The sequence below is a fragment of the Andrographis paniculata genome, unplaced genomic scaffold (genome assembly GCF_009805555.1).
Source record: "Andrographis paniculata isolate CXL003 unplaced genomic scaffold, ASM980555v1 Contig83END, whole genome shotgun sequence".
Lineage (NCBI taxonomy): Eukaryota > Viridiplantae > Streptophyta > Magnoliopsida > Lamiales > Acanthaceae > Andrographis > Andrographis paniculata.
The window spans coordinates 3408653-3432229 of NW_026137621.1; the positions used below are offsets into that span (position 1 = coordinate 3408653).

Consider the following 23577-nt stretch of genomic DNA (forward strand, 5'->3'; position numbering starts at 1 on the left):
TATTAAAAAAAAAAAAAAAAGAATTGAGTTGGCTTTTGACCCCACTTGAAATTTCATTTGTTTTAGTGTATAGGTTGTGTTTATTTTGTGAAATAATTTGAAAAAAAAAATTGTATGTAAAATATAAAAAATTGTGTTAAAAATATAAAAATAACGAATGAATGAAAATATACGTGATAAAAGGATTGAAAGAACACACCATAAATTTAAATGATAAGAATGAAAATATAGGCCTTATTTCTTTAAGATTTGGTTTTAACTTTTGTATTATTTATATATTTGAAAAAAAATATGAATCAAATACTCATTATTACTCGTTTATATATTATAACAAAAATAATTATTTAATTAAAATATTACATCAAATATTATTTTAATTCAAATTTTTACTATTTCACACTTTAAACTCAAAGTCAAGTCTTAGAAAACACAATCACTAGATTTATTTAGATATATTTTAAAAGTATTTTTGAAAGTTTTGAAAGAAAAAAATTAATAACAAAAAAAAATTCTGATTATTGTTCTTTCAACAATTTTTTTCCAACACGATTCTCGTTATATATATATATATATATATATTAGTATTATATTTCGTCATTTCACAAAAAATTAATATTTTATAATATTATTTTTTATCTTACTTATACAATTCTCTATATGTCATATAAAAAAACATATCTCGAATCAAAACACTACAACAAACAAACAAAACCAATTCATGTTTTGGAATTTTGAAAAAATTTTAAAATTTTTTATACATGTTTTGTGAAAAAATAATTAATTAAAGTGATTTTTTTTCGAAATAATTATTACTATTGAATATTCTCAAAGTTTTTAAAAATATATATGTAAATAAAGTTGAAATACTACATTCGTCTCATGAAAAGACAATATTTGTTTTTTTGCATTATTGTATTAACGTTGAAAACATCATTATATTTATATAATTTACTCTACAAATGTCATTGTATTTGTATTATAAGAGACTAATAAAAATATTTTTATTATTTTTTTTTTTAATTTGAACTATGTATTAATATAATAATTAATATTTAAAGATCAATATGTAAAAAAACTTATGTTACTCTTCTTATCAAAACGGAAAAATAGTATTTTATGTGATTTAAATAAATAAAGACGCAATGATTCATATAAAAAATAGATTTTTATAAAGTTTTCAAATTAAAATAGATATTAAAATAATACTATAATTTTAATACTTCCTCCGTGCCATTGAAAGGTTATTATTTTTCATTTTTATCTGTTCCAAAACAAGATTACTATTTCCTAATTTAGTAATTGTATTACCTACTTAACATAATAAATACTTTTTCAATTTATAATATATTAAATAAATATCATTATATTTATATTATATCATATTAATAACAGTATTTTTGTTTTTTTTATTACAATTCAATATAATATTAATATTAAAAAATTTACGTGCAAAAAAACAAGGCAGTCTTTCTACGAGAACGGATGGAAGTATATTATTTCTGAAATGTATGAAAACTAATTTTTAAAAACATATATATATAAGCGGCTTGGTTAATAATTGAGAGAGCGGAGCGCGCCAGCCGATGGACATGATGGCCCCACGTGAAATATTGGACGGTCCAGATTGAGTGTAGATGTGGGGCCCGACAACAACACCCACCAGCGATCTTCATGGCGCCCGCCAGCTGTGGCTGCTTCTGGTAATAATTTAAAAGACACGTGGATCCCACCACCTGGCAGCTGATAAGGTGCGGGCCCCATTCCTGTAATATAGGAGGCAGTAAATAAATTTATTTTATTTTTTAAATATATATATATATATTCATGTACAAATAATGAGTTTCCTATGCTCAGGAAACAAATAATACTATTTTAATTATTGTACTGTCACTTTTATTTATTTTTTTGCTTTATCATTTTCATTAAATTTTTTAACGTATTTATTATTATTACGTGAATGTACCAAAGTCGATGAAACGTCACCAACAGAATTTACTACGTGTAATGTAATCATCATTTGGTCAAAAATATTATTGTGACAATAAAGGAATTTCGCTTTCGTTTTCTTGCGGGGTCACGGGACCCCGACTCCAGAACACGGATCATCATTGGTCTCTACACCACTGGCTCTCGGATCCCGGAGTGCTTTCCGATAAGTAAGCATAAAATTACATGTAATTATTGATCAAGAAAATTTTTGATATATATATTAATTATGTGATTGAAATACAAGGGGTGGATTGAAAATTTGAAATATTAAATTTGACTAATTGTCACAAAAAAATAATCCCAATTGTTAAAAAAGATTGCCCTTTTCCCAAACCCTAATTAAATCCTCGATATTTTATCACACAAAAAAATAAAATTAGGACAAAAAATAAAAAGAAACCCAAATTTGGGGTAATTAATCAAACCTCAGAACTCACGTGTGTGCTTAGCTTCGCACATAAAATTAACTACTGAAATGGTACCAAAAGCTTCGTCATCATTCAGGAATGGTGGCTGGTGGAGTCGTGCCGGTCGTCGGCGCCGCCGTGGGAGCCGCTGGCCTGTGAATCTGACACGCCGGCGCCGCCGCCGCCTCGGGATCGGTACGGGTTCAATCCGGCGGCGAGCATACCTAATTGACCTTCTCCGATCCCGTTATTACCTAATTGATGCTGCTGGTTGTTAGGAAGCATCGCGATCGGCGCCGGAAAATTCATGAAATGGAGCCCACTGGACATGGTTCCTCTGTACAGAGCGGCGGCGGCGGCGGCGGCGCCTGTGGTGTTGTTCAGATTAACGGACGGGAATGTCCAAATCGGATCGCCGGTAATGGCGGATTGAGCGTTGCCTGAATTTGAAACCATCCAGAAATTCGCCGGAATCGAAGCGTGGCTTGATTGGAGAGCTCCGGCCGTCGATTGTAGAAGGTAGCTTCCGATTTGGTGGTGCTGCGGCGGCAGTTCTTGCTCGGCGCGGCGCTTCCGGCCTAAGCTGTCGTCGTCGGCGCCGGCGCCGGAATCCTGAGTTAAATTTAGGGAATTTTCCCTAATTTCCTGCTTCGATTGGATCAAATTAGGGTTTAAATTCGCCGATTGGAAATTGAGCAGGGTGCCGGAGGGACTTTCCGACGACAATCCGAGGCCGGAAAAAATGCCGCGGCGGTGCTGCGGCGGCATGGCGTAGTTGGGATTTAAGTAAGCAGATCTCAGCTGCGACGGCACCGACATGCTCGAGCCGGAGCTCCGGAGGGAGATATTTAGCGACGTGAAGTTCGCGGGGATCGTGCCGGTGCCGGTGGCGGCGATAACCGCCGGCTCCGCCTGCTGCAGGAGCCACTCGATCGTCTCGCCGTCGGACTTATGGCCGAGCTCGCGGGTGAGCTGAAAAACCCTGGCGGCGCAGAGAGCCGGCATGCGGATGCGCCGCCCGCGGCCGTCGACTTTGGTGTGGCGGTCTTTCGTCGACGTTCGTTTCGGCGGCGGCTTTTTGGAGGTGTCGGCGGAGGCGGCGATTTGCAGGCCGCCGGAGGAAGCCGTTGATGCGGCGGCGGTGGCTGCCGGCGTAGGGTTTGATGAACCACCGATTGCGTCGGTGGATATGGCGAGGGTAGGGTAGGCGGCGGAGCTGGTGGATTCGTCGTCTTTCTTCTCGAGGAGCTGGAAGGGGAAGCTACGGCTATGGTGGTGGTGGTGGTGGTGGTGGTGGTGGCGGTGGAGGCGGAGCTGATCGTCGTCGCCGCCGTCCATGATAAGCATAAGGTAATGATATATGAAAAATGTGTATAGAGAGAGAAATTGGAAATAATAAGAAAACCCCACTTTGTTGAAAACCTAGCTTAGGTTAGCATAGGTACCTACTAGCTAGCTTTCCATTCCATTCATTATGGGAAAATATATATATTTATTTATATTTATATTTTTTATATGGAAAAAGTAGGCCCATAATTTAATGTCTTGTTTTCCAAATTTAACAAAATTTAAAAATAGTGACACCTTTTTTATTATTTCAATTCTTCATTTTATTTTTTATTCAATAATCATCTTATATTATGAATGTAGTTTACATGTATACTATACGAAAATATCAATTCTATAACAACGTCTTTTCGTTCTTAAATCCAATTTTTTCGTTACTAATGCTATTAGAGATAGAATTTAGGATAAAATTACGTTAGCTATGTGAACTTTAGGAACGAAATTCCGTTACAAATATACTATTGTTTTTATTTTTTTTAAACGATAATATAAATTATTTAACAATGATATTTACCATTTATGTAGTTTAAACTTCAATCCATTCTCGACAATAAATTATTCGAAACCTAAATTCGATCCGATCTCACTTCTAGCGACGACACATATAAATGTAGTCGAAATGTGTAATGTTTTATTATATTTACATTTAAAGCACGCATTTTTATTTTATTTTTTAAAATTTTAAGTTCATTAATATTATTTTGATACATTTTCGACATTTTATTATGTTTATGTTTTTGTAGATTCGCTCATAACTAGCAATAGTCTATGAACCTCTCTACATGTCCTTTACAAAGTTAGAAGGGGTATGTTTTTTGACATATATAGTGATTTATTTTCAATTCAATTTTTGATTTATTATTATTATTATTTAAAATAAAATAAAATATTCACTCTCACATAACATTGCATTTAAGTCATTAGTCGAATAAAAAACTAAAATTAAATTTAAAACAAAAAATCACCAACCAAATACATTCGAGATAATTGTACATATTATTTTCTTTCGGCCAAAATAAAAGTATTTTTTTTTTTTACCATTTTCGCACATCTAACTTAAAAGTATTATTTTTTTTATTATAGTAAAAGTAATCGAACATTAATACCAACATATTTTTTAATTTTTACGTAAATTACAATGGTGAAAAAAAAGTATCAAAAACCATCTTACACACTTCTAATAACTAATACTCCCTCCGTCCTATATTTATATATTCATTTACTTTTTGCACAGAGTTTTAGAAATATTAGTATTATATTTGAATAAAGTATAAATTAAAGTAAAAGTACTAAATTAACCCTATTAGTATTGTATGATATAAATGTAACGACATTTGTGTAATATATTGCAAATTGGAAGGGTATTTGTAATGTTAGGTAGATAGTACAATTACTAAAAAAATGAATAATTTGTTATAGAACGAACCAAAATAAAAAAAATTGATAGATTGTTACGGAACGAAGGAAGTAAAATATTAGTATTATTTTTAAATTTTTTACAAAATTCCAAAAAGTCCATTTGAATTGAGACGGAGAAATTTAATAATATTTGAATACTATATAACACGTAATTAATAATATATTTATTTACTAGATTATTATTTTTTTAAGTAAAATGATTATTTAACATGGTATCAAATGTCTCCATGTACTCAGCCAACTTATCTTGAAGGCTTAAAGTACAAAAACAATTTTCAATTTACACAAGAAAATTAAAGAAATGTGTGTTTCAAAATTATTTTTACATTGATACCATGGTTGTATTCTTTTAATATGTATACATATTTTTGATAATTTTGTTATTAATTATAAAAAATTTATTAGAATATACAAGTTAGGGTTTTTTTTTTTTATTTATTTCATATTTTATAAAAAATAATATACTTTTATTAAAAAATTACAGTTATTGAGAATAATATTAGTCGAAAGGGAACACACCAAATTCCAACACAATGATTGTGAGTCAACTTTTTCCAAAGATGCCATAGTTGAGTTCTTTAATATCAAGAAATTTTTTAAATTTTTATTGTTAATTAATTATTAGGAATCATTAAAATATATGTTTTAAGTTTTTTTTTTATATATATATATGTTGTGAAGAAATATATATATATATATATATATTACTCTGTTTTTATAATATTTATCAAATTTCCATCATTTTATAAAATACCATATTCATAAAACTATTTTTATTTAAAATATTATGTATACATGCATATTTTTTTATTTCAAGCAGAACATTCAATAAATATTTAAATCGAATAAATTTTTTTAATTTTTATTATAATTTTATTACTTCCAAACATTTCAAAATTTTAAAATACTTTCAAAATAAATCTCAACACATCATCATTTGTTTGTGCAAAACTACCAAAACCCAAATGATCTATTTAAATATTATTTTAATGTAATAATTTTATAGAAAAAATAACTTTTTTTTTTATTGAAAATCGTACATAGTAAATAATATTAATTTTAATTTGAAATTACAACTAAACATATCCAAATATTTTGCAAATTAACTCAATTAAAACATTTTTATTTCAAAAATTTTGATGAATTTTTATTATTCATTAAAAAAAAATCTAAAAAAAGAAAATCAACCCAAATATATATCGTTTAATATTATATTAAAATTAATTTTACATTCAAAATATAATATCAAATAATTATTTTAATTTAATATTTTACTATTCAAATTCAACCAAAAACAAAGACAACTTTCTAAGTTGTAAATTAAATGCTCAATAAAACCCTAACAAAGACAATTTAATTTGATATTTTTGTAATACTTTAAGTTATAAAGATTTAAATATATATATATATATATATATATGAAAAGTACAATTACTTGAAGAAATAATGATTTTGAACGAAACAAAATGACAAAAACAAATCATTTAAACTTGGTTGACCCATTTTCTAATGTCTTATTTGATATTTATACGTATTTTTAGGCGATTAGAGCTTTTGTTATAAAATGACAAATTTACCCTTAATCTTATGTATAGAAAATAAAAGAGTAAATAAAATAAGGGTAAAAAAGTAAATTTTGTGTATAAAAATAAAAAGAGGGCAATAATTGTTGGACATTCCAAATAGGAAAATAGGACATTAGTTTGTGTATTAATGATAAACCTTATAATAAAAAAGGTCAGAATTATATATACTCCGTCATCCCATATAATTAATTCGATATACCGTAGATACGAGATTTTAAGGAGTAATATAATTAATAAATAATATAATTTAAAAATATATTAGTAAAAATATATTATTTTTTTTCAAAAAAAAAAAGAAAATAACAAAATATGTTGAACGAGCAAAAAAAAATTAGACAAATTGCGTGGAACGAATAAAATATTAGACATGATTGCCCCTCCGCTCTCTTAATCTTAACGGATTTTGAGTTATGTGTAGAAATTTATCTATCGTAATTATTAAACGGTATAAAACGGTATAAAAGAACAATAACTCTATTTAGACAAGTTTTTAAAGGTTTGAAATTTTAGAAAATGTCGAGGATAGTAATAAATGTTTGATAAAATAGTTTAGGAATTAAAATAAATATTAATACCAAAATTTTAAAAAATATATGTACTTCTTCCGTCTCATACCAATTGACATATTATCTATTTTTGTTTATTCCACAACAATTAATATATTTATATATTCTCCAATATTTTTCTTAAAAAAAATAAAATTATGATACAATCAATATGATTTTCTACAGAAATATACTATATATTCTATTTTATCATATAAGTTTTACTACTACGTATTTTTTTTTTCAAATTTTTATATTATTTTGGCTGGGTACGAAAATTAAAAATAATTCTCTATCTGTCTTAATACTATATGTCTGTTTCATCATTTTTGTATGTTTTAAAACTATAGTCTTTTTTTTTTTTAAATAATTATTGTGATTTTCACTCTATAATAAAACTATATTTACACAAATACTACTGCAATCTTCTTTTCAATCTCCATATGGTAACTGTAAACTTGTATTTTACACTTTATTTTATACTCATTCACCTTGTTTTTTTTGTTTATTTTTTTTATATGATAGGATTCTTTATAAATATTATAAATATATATATATAATATATATACATTAACACAATATATTATATAGATTTGATCTATTTATAAAAAGTCAATAATTTTAATATTCTTTTTGTCCGCCTCTAAATGTCACATTTACCTTTTGCGTCATTATATTTAATATTACAAAAATTTTATATTTGTATAAATTTTGGTACAAATGTCATTCTGTTAGTATTATAAAATACTAACTGAAGTATTTCTGCAACTTTTTTAAAATTGTACTATATTTTGATATAATAATTAATATTAAAAAATCAATACACAAAAAATAGATTAGAATAACCTTAGAACTACACAGACAAAGATAATACAAAATATTATTTTTTAGATTAGCGACATAATTTCATAAATAAAGACACTTGTTGCCAATTAATAGTGCGGGAAACAAATTATTGCCAATAAAAAGCAACACAATAAACACATTATTAAACAATATAAAGTTAAATTAAGGCTTTTTTTTTTTTTTTTTTACTTGCAGTAAAAATAAAAAAAGGTGGAAAATAAAGAAAAAATAGTAAGGTAATCCCCAACCCATCAATTTTATTTATTTAATTTTAACTTCAAACATGCAATTGCTAAAGTAATTTTACTCCAATCATAACTCCATTTTTCACTATTATTCTTTAAATATTCAATTTTTCTTATTATTTTAAACAATTTTTTATTTTTATAATTTAAGATAAAATTTTAAAAAATTTAAAAATTAAATTTAAAAACCAAATTTATAATTTTAAAAATTTAAAAAAAGTAAAAATAACACAACGCCAAAAAATGGCGTTGCTGCAGTGCAACACTAAAATTAGCGTTGCACTGTAACAACGCCAATTTTTGACATTGAATTTGGCGTGGATCAGAGACAACCGGCACCAAATATGCCAACCCAGCGCCGCTGTATTGGAAATGGCCTAAGGACATTTCATTGTGACATTTATTTCTAATTTTATTTTATTATTTGAATTGTCCTAAACCCTAAACATTGGGTGTGTTTCTTTTTATACAAAATTTCAATTTTCTACTATTTAGATTACGTCGTCTTTATCTTATGAAATATTTCATTATACATTATTTTAATACTAAACTCAAACTAAAATTTATCAAACTAAATCAAAAGAAACATATTATAAGTTTTATCAATAATTTTATTAATTTTTTTAAAAAATATATCACATTAAATACATATGTTTTTATTATAATATTATATGAAATACATATGTTTTACCACTGAAAATTGAACTTGGATTATAAATTTCAAATGAAAATATCTTACCATTTAATTTACAAGAGTTTTAAAGCTACCCAAATTTTTTCTTAATACTAACTTCAAATTTTAGGGTTTGTTAGCCCTTTATTATTACTCCCTCCATCTATTAAAATTAGTCTATTTGGGTGAGAAAAAATATAATAAAGTTAATGGTATTTGTTGTAAATAAGTGTAATAATTAAGTGTGCACTGGATAAATTCTTGGCCGAACCTACCTGTGTAGGCATCGGGGGTTTGAACCCATGACCTCATAGTCACAAGCCCAACCCCTACCCCACCGTGTTATCCCTTACGGAATTATTATTAATTAACCTTAAAATAGGTTTAAAATATATCATACGTAAATTATACTTATTACTTCCTCTATCCAACATAATTTGTCACTATTTTTTATTTTTGTCCGTCCCACATTATTTATCATTTCTCTTTTTGAAAATATAATTATACACTTTAATCTCATTTTAAATTTTAAATTTTATAATATTTTAATCTTAATTAAACTATTTAGTTATCTTAATTTTAATCTACAATTATTTTTACTATTGTTGATTGATTTTTTCAATGATAAAAAGTAAAATTCGAAAATAGAAATTATCTTCGAATTAGATAAAATAAATGTCTGAGATTAAAAATCTCTAAACACCATATGATACATAAGTAAACTAGGAAAATAAATACTACAGACTGAAAAGTAAATAGTGATCCCCAAAATCAATCCACTGAATTTGATGTCGATTGAAGATTGAAGATCTTTGTGCCAGTTGCGAACCCCCTCTTTAAATATTCCCTGAAAAACGTTTTGGAACCGTCGTCTGTTCTGTTACAGCAACCGCCGTCAACCGCCCACTAAATCCTCCTCCATTGACACGTGTCTTAACCGTATCGCCAACCGCTCCTTCCAATTATAGGACTTAATCGGCTCGACCGATCGACCAATCAAGATACTAACCGATCGCTAGACCAAAAGACTCGCCCAATCAAGCGACCACCATCTGGTCTCTTCAATCGGCCGAACAACATTCGTCCAGACGATTCATTGGTCGCCCAATCAAGCGACCAAATGACCGCCCTTTCAAGCGACTGAGCTATTGTCTGACCAACTGATCGGTCAATCGATCAGGCGATTAACAAATCGCTTAATTAAGCGACCAACTAACAGACCTTTCTTCGTCCGACCAATTAACAGATTTTTCCTCTTTGTCCGACCTCCGTGTCTATCATCTCATCTTTCTTCGCTCGACTTCCTCTTTTGACCGACCTCCAGCCGTCTCGTCCTTCTTCGCCAGACTTTCTCTTTTGACCGATCTCCTTTAAAACTCTGCTATCATATTATTATTATTATTATTATTTGTATTCAACAATTATACAATAATTATTTTTATTAATATATTTTTAAATTACTTATTAATTATATTTGATATAAATTTTTTTATTTACAGTAATGCTTTTGTATTATATGAGACGGAAAGAGTATTAATTAGTAAAGAAAATGGTCCACAAATTGCTCCCTAATCCGACACAGTATATTTGGGTCAAACAATATGAGCCGTCATAAATTAGTGGGTCAAACAATATGACCTATAACTGTATTTGTTTGGAGATTTTGATTTTAAGTTGGAATTTGAATAGTAAAAAATTTAAATTGAAATACTTGTATAATGTGATATAAATATATATTAATGTGATATTTTAAATGTAAAATTGATTTTTAAAATAATATCGAAAATAAAAAGTAGGTGTTTAATTTGATATTTATTTTTTTTAAAAAAAATGGATGAATAATTAATTTTTTACAAAATTCCTCAAACAAACATAAAAAACCAACTTTTATTTGATTTACTATTTACTTAAATAAAGTTTGAATTTAATATTTCTTATGAATAAATTATTTCTTTTTATAGAAAATTAGGAAATTGCATTCTAGAAACATTAAAATTAAACTCAAATAAACATAGCTATAAGGTGAATCAAATATGCTTCAATTATCATTAGTAAATAAATAATTAAATATGCTTATAAGGTGTGTTTGTTTGGGGATTGGATTTTAAATCTACTATTCATCCCATTATTTTTCCCAAAAAAATATCAAATTAAATACATACTTTTTATTTTTTATATTATACTAAAAATTAATTTTACATTCAAAACATTGTATCAACACCTATTTATATCACATCATACAACTATTCAAATTCAAAATTTTTACCGTTCAAATTTTAACTCAAAATCCAAAACCCCAGACAAACAGACGTTTAGTATTTTAATGAAAGCCACCGACAACATATAGGTCAGAATGATGTTCGAAAATATAAGAATTATGTAAGTTTTACACACCGAAACCGTTGTGCACTAATATACACGTAGTTGAAAGACAAACAACTCCATACATATTATATATATATATATATATATATATTTAATATAATTTTTATATACCTTTACTGGCTGCCGGTTAATTTAAAATTCAGCACAGTATTGTAATAAACGATATATAATATTATTATTAATATAAGATCATTTATCTTAATATAATACAAATACAATACATGACTAAAAACAAATTATATAATCTCACATAACATATGCATTAGTTAATTTTAATACATCTCATATTTTTATACAATACACATTGTAATTATGAATAAATATCATACTATATCTTTATTACACACAACATATAATGTTTGTAACAAAAATATGTGTTACTCTCTCCGTCCCATTGAAAGGTTGACATTTTTCATTTTCGTCTGTCCCAAAATAAAGTTACCGTTTCCTAATTTAGTGATTGTACTACCTATTTAACATTATAAATATTCCTTTCAACTTACACTATATTACACAATACTAATAGAGACATTTTTGTCTTTTTCACTACAACTTATTATAATACTAATATTAAAAAATTTACGTGCAAAAAACAAATGGCAACCTTGCACCCGAACAAATAGAATATTTGCACCGGGTCAGATGGAGTATTATATATTATGTGTGCTAATTTGGCACGGTCACCGTCCCTCCGCTAATATTAAGGAAAAAAAAACAATTATATTAATATAATATTCCCTTCGTCTCAAAATTGTGGTCTTATTTGAGTTGGACATGAGATTTAAGGAATATTGATATTATATTGATAGTTGGTAAAGAATATGAATAAAAAAATTTTTTGCCTTTGTGAATGTATTAATATAAAAAGTAGTGGTATTTGTGTAATAATAATGAAAAAGTAAGAATAATTTTATAGTGATATGAGTATTTATGGAAATAAGATTACTGTTTTGGGACAGACATAAATAATAAATAAGACTATTATATTGGGACCGTGGAGTATATGCCTTTCATAATGTGATTGATATATCTATGAAAAATATGTAAATGTTTTTATTTAGGGTGTGTTTCTTTGGGTGTTTGGATTTTGAGTTGAGATTTAAATAATAAAAATTTTGAATTTGAATAGTTGTATGATGTGATATAAATAGGTGTTGATGTGATATTTTGAATGTAAAATTAATTTTTAGTATAATATAAAAAAAATAAAAAATAGGTGTTTGATTTGATATTTTTTGGGTGAAAAATTTGTGTGAATAGTAAAAAATTTTCACACAAATCCTTCAAATAAACACACCCTTAGTATATATACCCTATGGGTCAGCAATAGTGTATTTCTTTTTACTAGTTCGGAAAAAAATTTGATTTGAGTTTAGTATTAAAATAATATTTGATAAAATATTTTATAAAATATAAAAAAAGTGAGATTACAAGTAATAAATAACTGATAATTTTGGTCATAAAAAAATAGACCCCAAGATTATTTATGTAATGTAAATAAAATTCGACAATGCATTTTACAAAATCGGAAGCAGATGCTTTAAATAAATAAATAAATAAATAGATATGTGGATAGTGGATAGTGGATAGAGTAATCAATTAATTAATTATTATAATTAATTAATAGGTAGAGGAGAAGAGAGAAGTTGTGTGTCTGTTAGTATAATTAATTAATGTGAGTTGGGCAGATGCTTTGGTTCAGAGACTCCACGTGGGCTGCCCTTTTCCATCATTCACAAATGTAAGAGAGAGTTTTTAAGCGGGCCCCACTGACAACACTGCCCGCGGGCGGGACCCACTCTACAACTCTACAATCAAATATGGGTCCCACTTTTGTCCCTCTTTATTTCAAGGCGCTAATTAATTAATTAATACTCTCTCCGTCCAACTAAAATGTATATATATTTTTATTTTGAAACGTCCAATTACAAAGTAAATATTTTATTAAATATCTTACTTTTATTTCACAAATATTCTTACTTTATATCACATCATTACTTTTATATCAAAAAAATAAGGACAAAAATGTCATTATATTATTTTTAATTACCCATTATAATTAAAATACGATTATTTTTTAAATATTGCACCAAAAATAAATGTTTACTTTGTGTGTGGACGGAGAAGTACTACTTTATTTGTCATTTTTTTTTTTCATTTACCCACTAACAAGTTTGTTGGTTTTTAAAGAGTTTATTTTATTTTATATTAATTTTAATTCCAATAATAATTTGAATGTAATATTTTATAAAAAAAAATAATAATAATTTCATATATTTGTAATAGTTTTTTAAGGGATTATTTCACATATTTTATAATATTTTTGAAATAAAAAATAATTAACTTTCTTGATAAATATAAATTACATTTTGTTCCATCACAACATTCAGAAAAAAATAAATATGCATTTTTTTTTTATCATATTATTTAATTATCAAATTATTCTAACGTAATTTATGTACCGAAAATCAAATGTATCACCTTATATAGAACATATGTAGTATATTTTTATAAAAATTACTTTTTTCGTCCAAACTCAAAGTATTTATTTTACCATTTTTTATTTGTCTTGCTCAGAAATATCTTTTTTTCATAAATAGAAGTGTTTTAAATACAAATACCAAAATATATTACTTTTACACAAATTACAAAAATATTATTATTTTATTTGTACTTTATAAGAGCAAAATAATAGACTATTTTACATATTTTTACCGACCAATAAAATACTAGTATTTTGTAATCTATATATATATATAAAAAAAAAAAAACCCTATATGATACTACTATTTTATAAATAGAAAAAGTCATACTAGGCGAAATGTGTAGCAGGTGACCTGAGACGTCCCGAATATGAACCCATGATCTCACGGTCACAAGTCCAACCCCTACGCCACCAGACCATCCTTTACGGGACTATGATAATTATTTTTTTTTAACAATGGAGATTAGCACCTATGCAGAATAATCAAAAAGTTATTTATTTTAATTATATTTTAATAATATAATTAGATTGTATAAATTAATATAAAAGTTTTGTAAGACATTCAGTACTTATGTTGAATTATATGATCCATGACATTTTTTAAAAAAATTATACTAAAATATCATACTCTTTTAAATCAATCTATCAATAATTTATATGTACAGTAGTGTATGTATACATTTGTTGTAGTACATATATATATAACAATAATAATTTCAAAATATAAATACAAAAAATAAATGAATAGATACATACATGACATATGGAATATTTAATATTTATTCTTATCATACCAAATATCCAAGGTTGTGTTTGGTACAGAGAAATAAGACCATAGAAATAGAAATTGTATCATTTCTCTTATTTGTTTGAGTTAGATAAATGAAACTGAACTTGAGAAATAAATCATTTTTATTTCTCTCCGATATACAGAAAAATGGAGAGAAATGATGTTGTAGTATATTTTTTTAATTTTTTTAATTTTTTTATACTATTTAATTTTTTTAAAATTATATTATTTCAATTTTACAAAAAAAAATTAATTTATTGTTAAAGTATTTAATTTTTACGATCTTTTAAGAAATTGTACTAAAATATAATCTTAAAAAATATCGTATATAATTTATAATTTTTTTTCAAAAAAACCCACCAAAAATATTTTTCATAAATTTTCATTCGTTAAAACTCCTTTTTTATTAATTAATCATTTATTATTGTTTGATCATTCGTATAGTTGCATTTTTTTTTTATATTTCTTAACTGAATTATCTGTTTTACCAAACATAGAGAATAAATTATCATTCTCTATTAAGTCCATTTCTCTCCGATTTTATTTTCTACTCTCATTTATCTCTGCAATTCCATTATCTGTAGCAAAGAGTCCTAAGTTCATTTAAACATATCTTTTAAATTTTAATTTAAAGATAAACAAATTAAAAAGAAAAATTAGACATTGAATGCGATTGTTTTTAATATATATGTTAATAAATAGTAACAAAATTTTCATATATAAACAAAATCATATTTTATTATTCAACTTTTTAACTATTTTAAAATTTTGATATACTTTTAAATATATTTGAACATAATGCACAGTTTCATGAGAAATTGTCCACTTAACATTATTGATCATTTATTGGATGCGAATCGATCAATATATTAATATATATATTTATTTAATAAAAATATACAACTATATTTTTATATAATATAATATATTATATATAACAAAAATATACTCCCTCCGTTCTAATATAATAGTTTTGTTTACTATTTTTCTCCGTTTCAAAACAATAGTCTCATTTTTATAAATAATCATATCAATATAAAATTACTTTTACTTTTTCATTATTATTATACAATTTTCACTATTTTTTACACTAATACACTCACAAGGGCAAAACAGTCTTTTACCCGTACTTTTTACCCACTACCAATATAATATTAATATTCCTTAAATCTCGTGTCAAACTCAACCCAAACTATAGTTCTGGGACGGAGGGAGTATGTTGTGAATATTTATTACATAATTTATTTGATGTTTTTTTACACAAATTTTTTTAAATTTTACTATTTAGACTCTGCATTTTAAAAAAAAATTATATTTTTTTTTCACAAAATATCTCATCAAATATTATTATAATATCAAATTCAAACCAAATTTTCCCAAACTCAACAAAAGGAAAACAGGAAGGAAATCCGCCGCCTCATTTGATAATTAGATTGTTTTATTTTATTGTATTTTATTTTATTTTATTTTTCTTTTTATATGAAAAAAAAAAAAGAAGATAAGTATTAGAATCATACTGAATAAAAGTAATTATTTTATTTTTATTGAAAAAATAATTTCATTGTTTGTATTGTTTAATGATAAGGACAAAAGACTAATAGTCATTTTTCTTTGTATTGTTTTTAATAATATTGTTTGTTCAACCTCATTCAATTATTTCAATTTCTTATAAGTTATGGGGTTTTACGTTGTGTCTTTTAACAATTCTTTTTATATTTTTCTATTAAATTTCATAATATTTATATATATATATATATTATAAAAGATCAAATCAAATTAACCACGCAAGTTCAAAAAAAAAAAAAAAAACACTTACTTACATATCCAATCCAACATGTCGATCGAAAATTATTGATGTTATAAAGAATTTATTTAACAATATAATAATTATTTTTATTATAAAAATAAATTATTCAATAATGAAAAAAATTGAGTAATATTTATATAAATAATTAAAATAAAAACTAATGATCGATTATATTTAATGTAAGATTTATATTAACAATAATGGTTCATTCGAAAAATTTTCAGGAAATACCAATGATCGACTATATGAATTCAGATTTTATTTTTTGGTCGACGAAATTGTATAGAAAAAAGTATTATTTTGGTCGATGAAATTGTATAGAAAAAAATATTATAATACGATTTTGATCCCTAGAAATTAAAAGATGGCGGTGAAGTTTGTGTTCGAGAGGTTAGAAGATGTCAATGAAGCTATAGAAGAAAATTACGACAAAGGAAATGAATAAAAAAGATAAAATTGAGAATTATATATATTTATAAATTATAGTAGAATTTATTTATTTATTTATTTTATTTTATTTTATTTCGATTATCTGTCGCATATAAAAATTTTAATCTACGAAAAATTGTGTAGCATAAAGATAGTGATTGCAAAACTCACACCAATGCATCCTTTGTACTTCTTTTAATTTAAATTTATATTTGAATAATTAAAAATTTTGAAATATGATTAATTAAAATTACATATAATCCAACAAAATTTCAACATGTGGAATATTTCTATGTGAACATCTAAAGAAAACATAAAAAAAAAAAAAATCAATCCATATCCTACAAAGAATCTATAGATAGGAACAAAAATAAATAATGTCATAAAAAAGTAAAACCAACTTCTAGTATGGTTGTTATTAGTATGCTCAATCAATATATCTTCATATATAAATTATAAATATATTATTATTATTATTATTATATGTATAATAAAGTAAAAAAAAAATGTCAAAATTATTTTATATATTTTTACCGACTAATAAAATACTAGTAATCTATTACAAAAATTCAAATGTATACTTCGCACATATTGAGTACATAATTACAATATACTGATTAAAATTAATTAACATGGTATCGAGTAGATCTATCACCACCATAACCAATTCTCATGTCGTATATTTCTTTCTTCTAAATTCAGAATACCATGTTGTTTGATCGGTTCAAAAGTCATACACTAATATTAAAATACATTAACTTTTACTTAAATTATAAACATACTATTACACATACAAATATTAAAAAATTTTATACACTTTTACTAATTAATAAAATATTATTATTTGTTAATCTATTACAAAAAGTTCAAAAAAATATATATAATGGGTCCAAAAATCTTTATAGCATTTTTCTTGCTTTCACATTTAATTTTACTTCCCCACTCATGTCCCATTTGAAGTTAGAAAATAAATATATGTATATTATAAACTTCATTTTGGATCCCAAATAGTATCTACATATTACAAAATTTGTTCAAAATAGTAGTATATTAAATATATATATGTATAGACTTTTTTAATGTTGTCGTACACTAAAGGTGTGTTTGTTTGTGGAATTTCTACTATTCTTACAAAAATATTTTCTCAAAAAACATCAAATCAAATTGTTGAGCACAAAAAATAATAATAATAATAAATAATAGCAGTAGGATTCTGGATAGTCTGGATATAAGCCAAACGACCTAGAAGTCGAGAAAAAAGAAGTCGGACAGACGCGGAGGTCTGTCAAGACGAAGGTCGGGCAAGGAAGAAGTATGGACAGACGCGGAGGTCTCTCAAGAGGACAGTCTGTCCATCTAAGAAGATAAGGCAAATAGAGCCGGTCGGTTGTTCTGTGGTCGGGAACACAGTCGGTTGCTTTGTTGTCGGGACCACAGTTGGTTGGTCCGTGGTCGGGACCGAGGTCGGTTGATCCGTGGTCGGGACCACAGTTGGTTGGTCCGTGGTCGGGACCGAGGTCGGTTGGTCCGTGGTTGGGACCACAGTTGGTTGGTCTGCAGTCGGGACTGAGGTCGGTTGGTCCGTGGTCGGGACCACAGTTGGTTGTTCTGTGGTCGGGACCACAGTCGGTTGTTGCGGAGTTCGGACCAAGTGAGGTCAGGCGAAAAAAGAATGAGACACGATACGTGGTCGTACAAGAGACCAAATGGTGGTCGCTTGACGGCGCGACCAAGGAATCGTTTGGTCTAGCGACCAGTTAGTCTCTGGATTGGTCGGGTGGCACAGAGGTCGGGCGAAACGAAGTCGGGCAAGAAGGGATATGGCAGTGGATGTGCAGGTCGGACGAAAGACACTTCTGGGACGGTTCAAGTCGTGAGAGGCAGTTCTGGAGCGGTTGGAGGAAGTTGCAACCGGCGAACGGTTGAAGTAAGTTGCAACACATGTTAACAGAAGAGAACTTGGTGGACGGTTGACAGCAGTTGCTGTAACCGACCAAATGGTGGTTCAAACCGCTTATTTAAAGGGTTATTTAAAGGTCTGTTTTTAACCTAAAAAAGGATCTTCAATCGACAAAAAATTTAAGAGAATTGTTTTTGGGGATCACTACTTTATTTTCCAATCTTTATTTTTATTTTTCCTATTTTATTTTATGTATTCTACCGTGTTTAGAGATCCCTAATTTCAGGCACTCATCTATCAAATTCGAAGATATTTCTCTATTTTCGAATTTTACTTTTTATTGTTGAAAAAATACATCAATACGAATATTTATTTTTTATTTTTTATATTATACTAAAAATCAATTTTATATTCAAAACATTACATCAGTTTTTATTTATATCACGTCATACAACTATTCAAATTCAAATTTTTTACTATTCAAATCCCAATCCAAAATCCAAACCCTCAAACAAACACACCCTGAGTAAACACGAACACAATGACTTGCAAACTATATCATAATTGGATGGTAGGCTCACACAAATAGGTGTTAATAGTGTTTAATTATTCTATAAGAAAATTCAATAGTTTTGCATTATTCATTAAAATTTTCTCTAGAAACATCAAATTTTATATTTATTTTTATTAAAAAAAATTAAATTTATTTATATCATATGAAATATTATTTTAATTCAATTCTTATTATTATGAATCCTTACATCCAAATTCAAATTGAACTTTGAGTGTGTTTGTTTGGGGATTGGATTTTAAATACATTATTCATCCTATTTTTTTTCTAAATGATATCAAATCAAACACCTATTTTTTATTTTTTATATTATATTAAAAATCAATTTTACATTCAAAACATTAGATCAACATTTATTTTTATTATATCATACAACTATTCAAATTCAAAATTTTTACTATTCAAATCTCAACTCAAAATTCAAACCCCAAACAAACACACCCCAAATAAATTTTGAGTGAACAAGCTTCTTTTTTTTTTTTTTCATACAATTTCAGCTCTATTTATTATACAATTATTATATTTTTAAATAAAAATACATTAATTTTTTAATAAAATTTTACATTAAAATATTATTTAAATTGAAGTTCAAATAAAATAAAAAAATCAAATGCTAAAAAATTGAGAGTTGACGTATTAAAATGACAATGAATAAATTAAGAGTGAACAGAAAGAGTAACATTAAAGTAAGAGGGACAATTACTTAAAAAAAATGACAAAATAGATAAATAAAAAGTAACAGTAAATAATATTTTTAAAATTTTGCATAATAAATAAATATATTATATCTCATATATTTTCTATTATTTTAAACTTAAAATATTCTACAATCATTATAAATAAACACATTATGCATATCTTAATAATTTAAACTTTTAGATGAGATTGATTATTTATATCAGTCAAGATATATAGATACTCTTTTTGTACATCAATATTTATTTTTATCATATTGTTAATTTAACTTATTACTATATTTGAAAAAAAAATTTTAAAAATAATTATCATTTAACTATTATTGTATAGTATTTTATATGTATTTATAATAAATAATACTTCATCCGTTCTATAACTACAATATTTATTTGCTTTTTGCACGTAATTTTAGAAATATTAATATTATATTTGGATATAGTAAGAATAAAATAGAAATGACTAAAATAATTTTATTAGTATGTGTGATATAAAGATAATTGCATTTGTGTAATATATTGTAAGTTGTAAGGGTATTTGTAATGTTAAGTAGATAGTACAATTATTAAAAAATAAATAGATATTTTGTTATGAAACGGATTAAAATGAAAAAATAAATACTTAGTTATGGAACGGAATGAGTAGTAGTAGTAGTAATTTTATTATTTTTTATTTTTTTAATTATTAATTAAAATTTTTGAAAATATTTAAATTATTTTTTAATAAAATATTTATTTTTATTAAAATGAAATATATATTTTTGTGGGAGAGTAAGTGTAGGAGAAGGGAGACAGTTGGAATCTTGGAAGATAAAGCTACTGCTCTTGTGACGTCATCGTCTCCCACTTTTTCAATTATTTACATCTCACATCCATTATTATTATTATTAGTATTTTTTTGTTTTATGTGTATTTATATCTTCTAAGATAAAATAAATATATTTTCATATGGGTGTGTTTGTCATTGAGATTTTAATTTTGAGTTTTGAAATAAAATAATTATTTCATATGATATTATGAATATAAATTTAATTTAATATTTATAAAAAATTGCAATAATAAAACTAAAATTAAAATATAACAAACACACCCTATATATTTTAAATAATAAATATAAAGATTTAACGTAATACTCCTTCCTTTCGGTTCTAATTAGGGTGTGTTTGTTTGGAGAATTTTTTTTTTGAATTTTACTATTCATTCTATTTTTTTTTCAAAAATATCAAATCAAACACCTATTTTTTATTTTTTATATTATACTAAAAAGTAATTTTACATTCAAAACATCACATAAACACCAATTTATATCATATCATACAATTATTTACATTCAAAATATTTGCTATTTAAATCTCAATCCAAAATCCAATCCTCTAAACAAACACGCCCTAAAGTGAATAAATATAATAGTGTAAAGACTAAATTATTTTTATTTTTAAATATAAATATATAATAAAGCGAAGGTAAAATAATAAATAAATGTAAAAAGATGTATCAGTAGTTAGTCTAAGGTCCATAATTACTTTAAAAAATTAAATTTTTTTAATTTGACAGACAGTAGAAATATATAAATATTAAAAATAGAAAAAAAAAACATTTTTTTTTGCCAATAAAAAACAAAAATTAACAAAACAAAATATAAACATTCATATTAAAACATATGCATGTGAATGGAGTATTATTTATAGGTACTCGCTCCGTGACATTGTAAAGTTGTCATTTTTCATTTTTGTTTGTCCCAAAACAAGGTTATTATTTCCTAATTTAGTAATTGTACTACCTACCTAACATAATAAATATCCTTTCAACTTACACTATATTAAAATATTAAAAATTGATTATTTTTTATATTATGAAATAATTGTAAAAAATATTTTTGTTGAATTATAAATATATATATCAAATAATTTTAACTAAAAAGTAAAAATAACAATAAATATGACTTAAAATATGATTATATTGAAAACATGGTCGTGAACATAGCCGAGAACATAGCTGTGTTGAGAGGAACATGGCCTAGAACATTGTTGTGTTGAGAATATGGGCAGGAACATGGCTGTGTTGAGAACACGGCCGTGTTCAGAAGTGCAGGGTAATCAACACGGTCGTGTTGGCTGTCTGGGACGCCCAGTCACCTTCTGAATCATCCAACACAGCCGTATTCAATCCCAGTCAACCCATCTTAGAATTAAAATTGATAAATTTTTATTTGAGCGGGACCAAAATTGATAAATTTTTTTGAATTGGACAAAAATTGATAATTATGATTTGAATGAAACCAAAAATGATTTTTACTCTTTATTTTATTTATTTTATATTTTACTTAAATAATTTTTATTTAAAATATCAAATTAAATAATTAGAATTCAAATTCAAATGGTAATAATTTAAATAAAAAATAATGGGTGTGTTCTTTTTGTCAAAACAAGCTAAGGGTTTGTTTGTTTATTATTTTGATTTGAATTTTTTTTTTTCTTTTTTTTGATGTGAAGTATATAGAAATATATCAGTAATATACAAATAATTGTTTATATTGAATATTGACTTTTGTGATAGAATAAAATATATATATATATTGAAAAATATATTGGAGAAAACAAACCCTAAGATATTTCCTAAAAAATTAATATATTACACACCGTTGTTCTTATATTACTTATATAATTTTCAATAAATCACATAAAAAAATTTCTTTCAAACTATTTTACAAAACAAATACACCATTTGTTTATTTAACAAGATACTATGCATGGCTTGTCCCGTAACGGATGGCCTGGACTTGAGGTCATGGGTTCAAACCCCCGACGCCTCAGGTTTATGACTTTCCTGTCGAATTTGGTTTGCATGGTATGAGGTTTGACAATCAGAATTCCCACGTCATCAAACAAATAAAAAAAATACTATGCGTGGTTTTTTATATTTTTTCTCATAAAATATTTTTAAAAAATAAAAATTTTAAATTTTAATATCACTTTTATAATTTGTAAAAGTTAATTATTAATTTTTTAAAAAAAGTAAATAGTAAAGAACACAATTTAAAAGACAACCAGACAAAGTGGATACTATTGAAAAATAAATTTATATATATAGGAAATGAGAGAGACAGGCGAATTTCAAGAAGGATCGCTTAGAAATCTTTAAAGGCTTTGGAATTAACCCACAGATAAACTAAACTATCACTTTTTAGTAATCCCAATCTAATCTTTCTTTTCTTTTCTTATCCAAACAAAATTTCTTTTAGGGAAAGTCCAATCATAATCACATCTTTACCAATACCTAATCATCTTTCAAAACAATCATAATTCTTCATTATTATTATTATTATTATTATTATTATTGTTATTGTTATTGGCATTTCAATTCCTATTACTTACACTATTGTCACTCACCTCAATTATTCAATACAACATAATTCAAGAAAATAAATAAATAAATTGTATTTGATATAGTACGGAAGTGAA

The 23577-nt window shown here is 25.9% G+C and overlaps 1 protein-coding gene across 2 annotated transcripts; it reads right to left on the bottom strand.

The window, feature by feature from the left end:
- Window positions 1-1451: 1451 nt before the first annotated feature.
- LOC127241570 (transcription factor TCP14-like) lies at window positions 1452-3874 on the bottom strand. 2 transcript variants are annotated; one of them, XM_051260679.1, is made up of 2 exons: window positions 2427-3874; window positions 1452-1763 (listed from the first exon to the last, which is right to left on the bottom strand). In XM_051260679.1, exon 1 carries the CDS (start codon window positions 3741-3743, stop codon window positions 2490-2492), a length of 1254 nt encoding a protein of 417 aa, XP_051116636.1. In that variant the 5' UTR covers window positions 3744-3874; the 3' UTR covers window positions 1452-1763; window positions 2427-2489. The 2 variants fall into 2 exon arrangements, with proteins under 2 accessions (XP_051116636.1, XP_051116635.1); XM_051260678.1 differs by having other exon boundaries at window positions 2415-3874.
- Between the last annotated feature and the right edge of the window lie 19703 nt (window positions 3875-23577).

Bases quoted from the DNA above. Each gene is read 5' to 3' on its own strand.
- LOC127241570 (XM_051260679.1), bottom strand. From the start codon at position 3,743: ATGCTTATCATGGACGGCGGCGACGACGATCAGCTCCGCCTCCACCGC.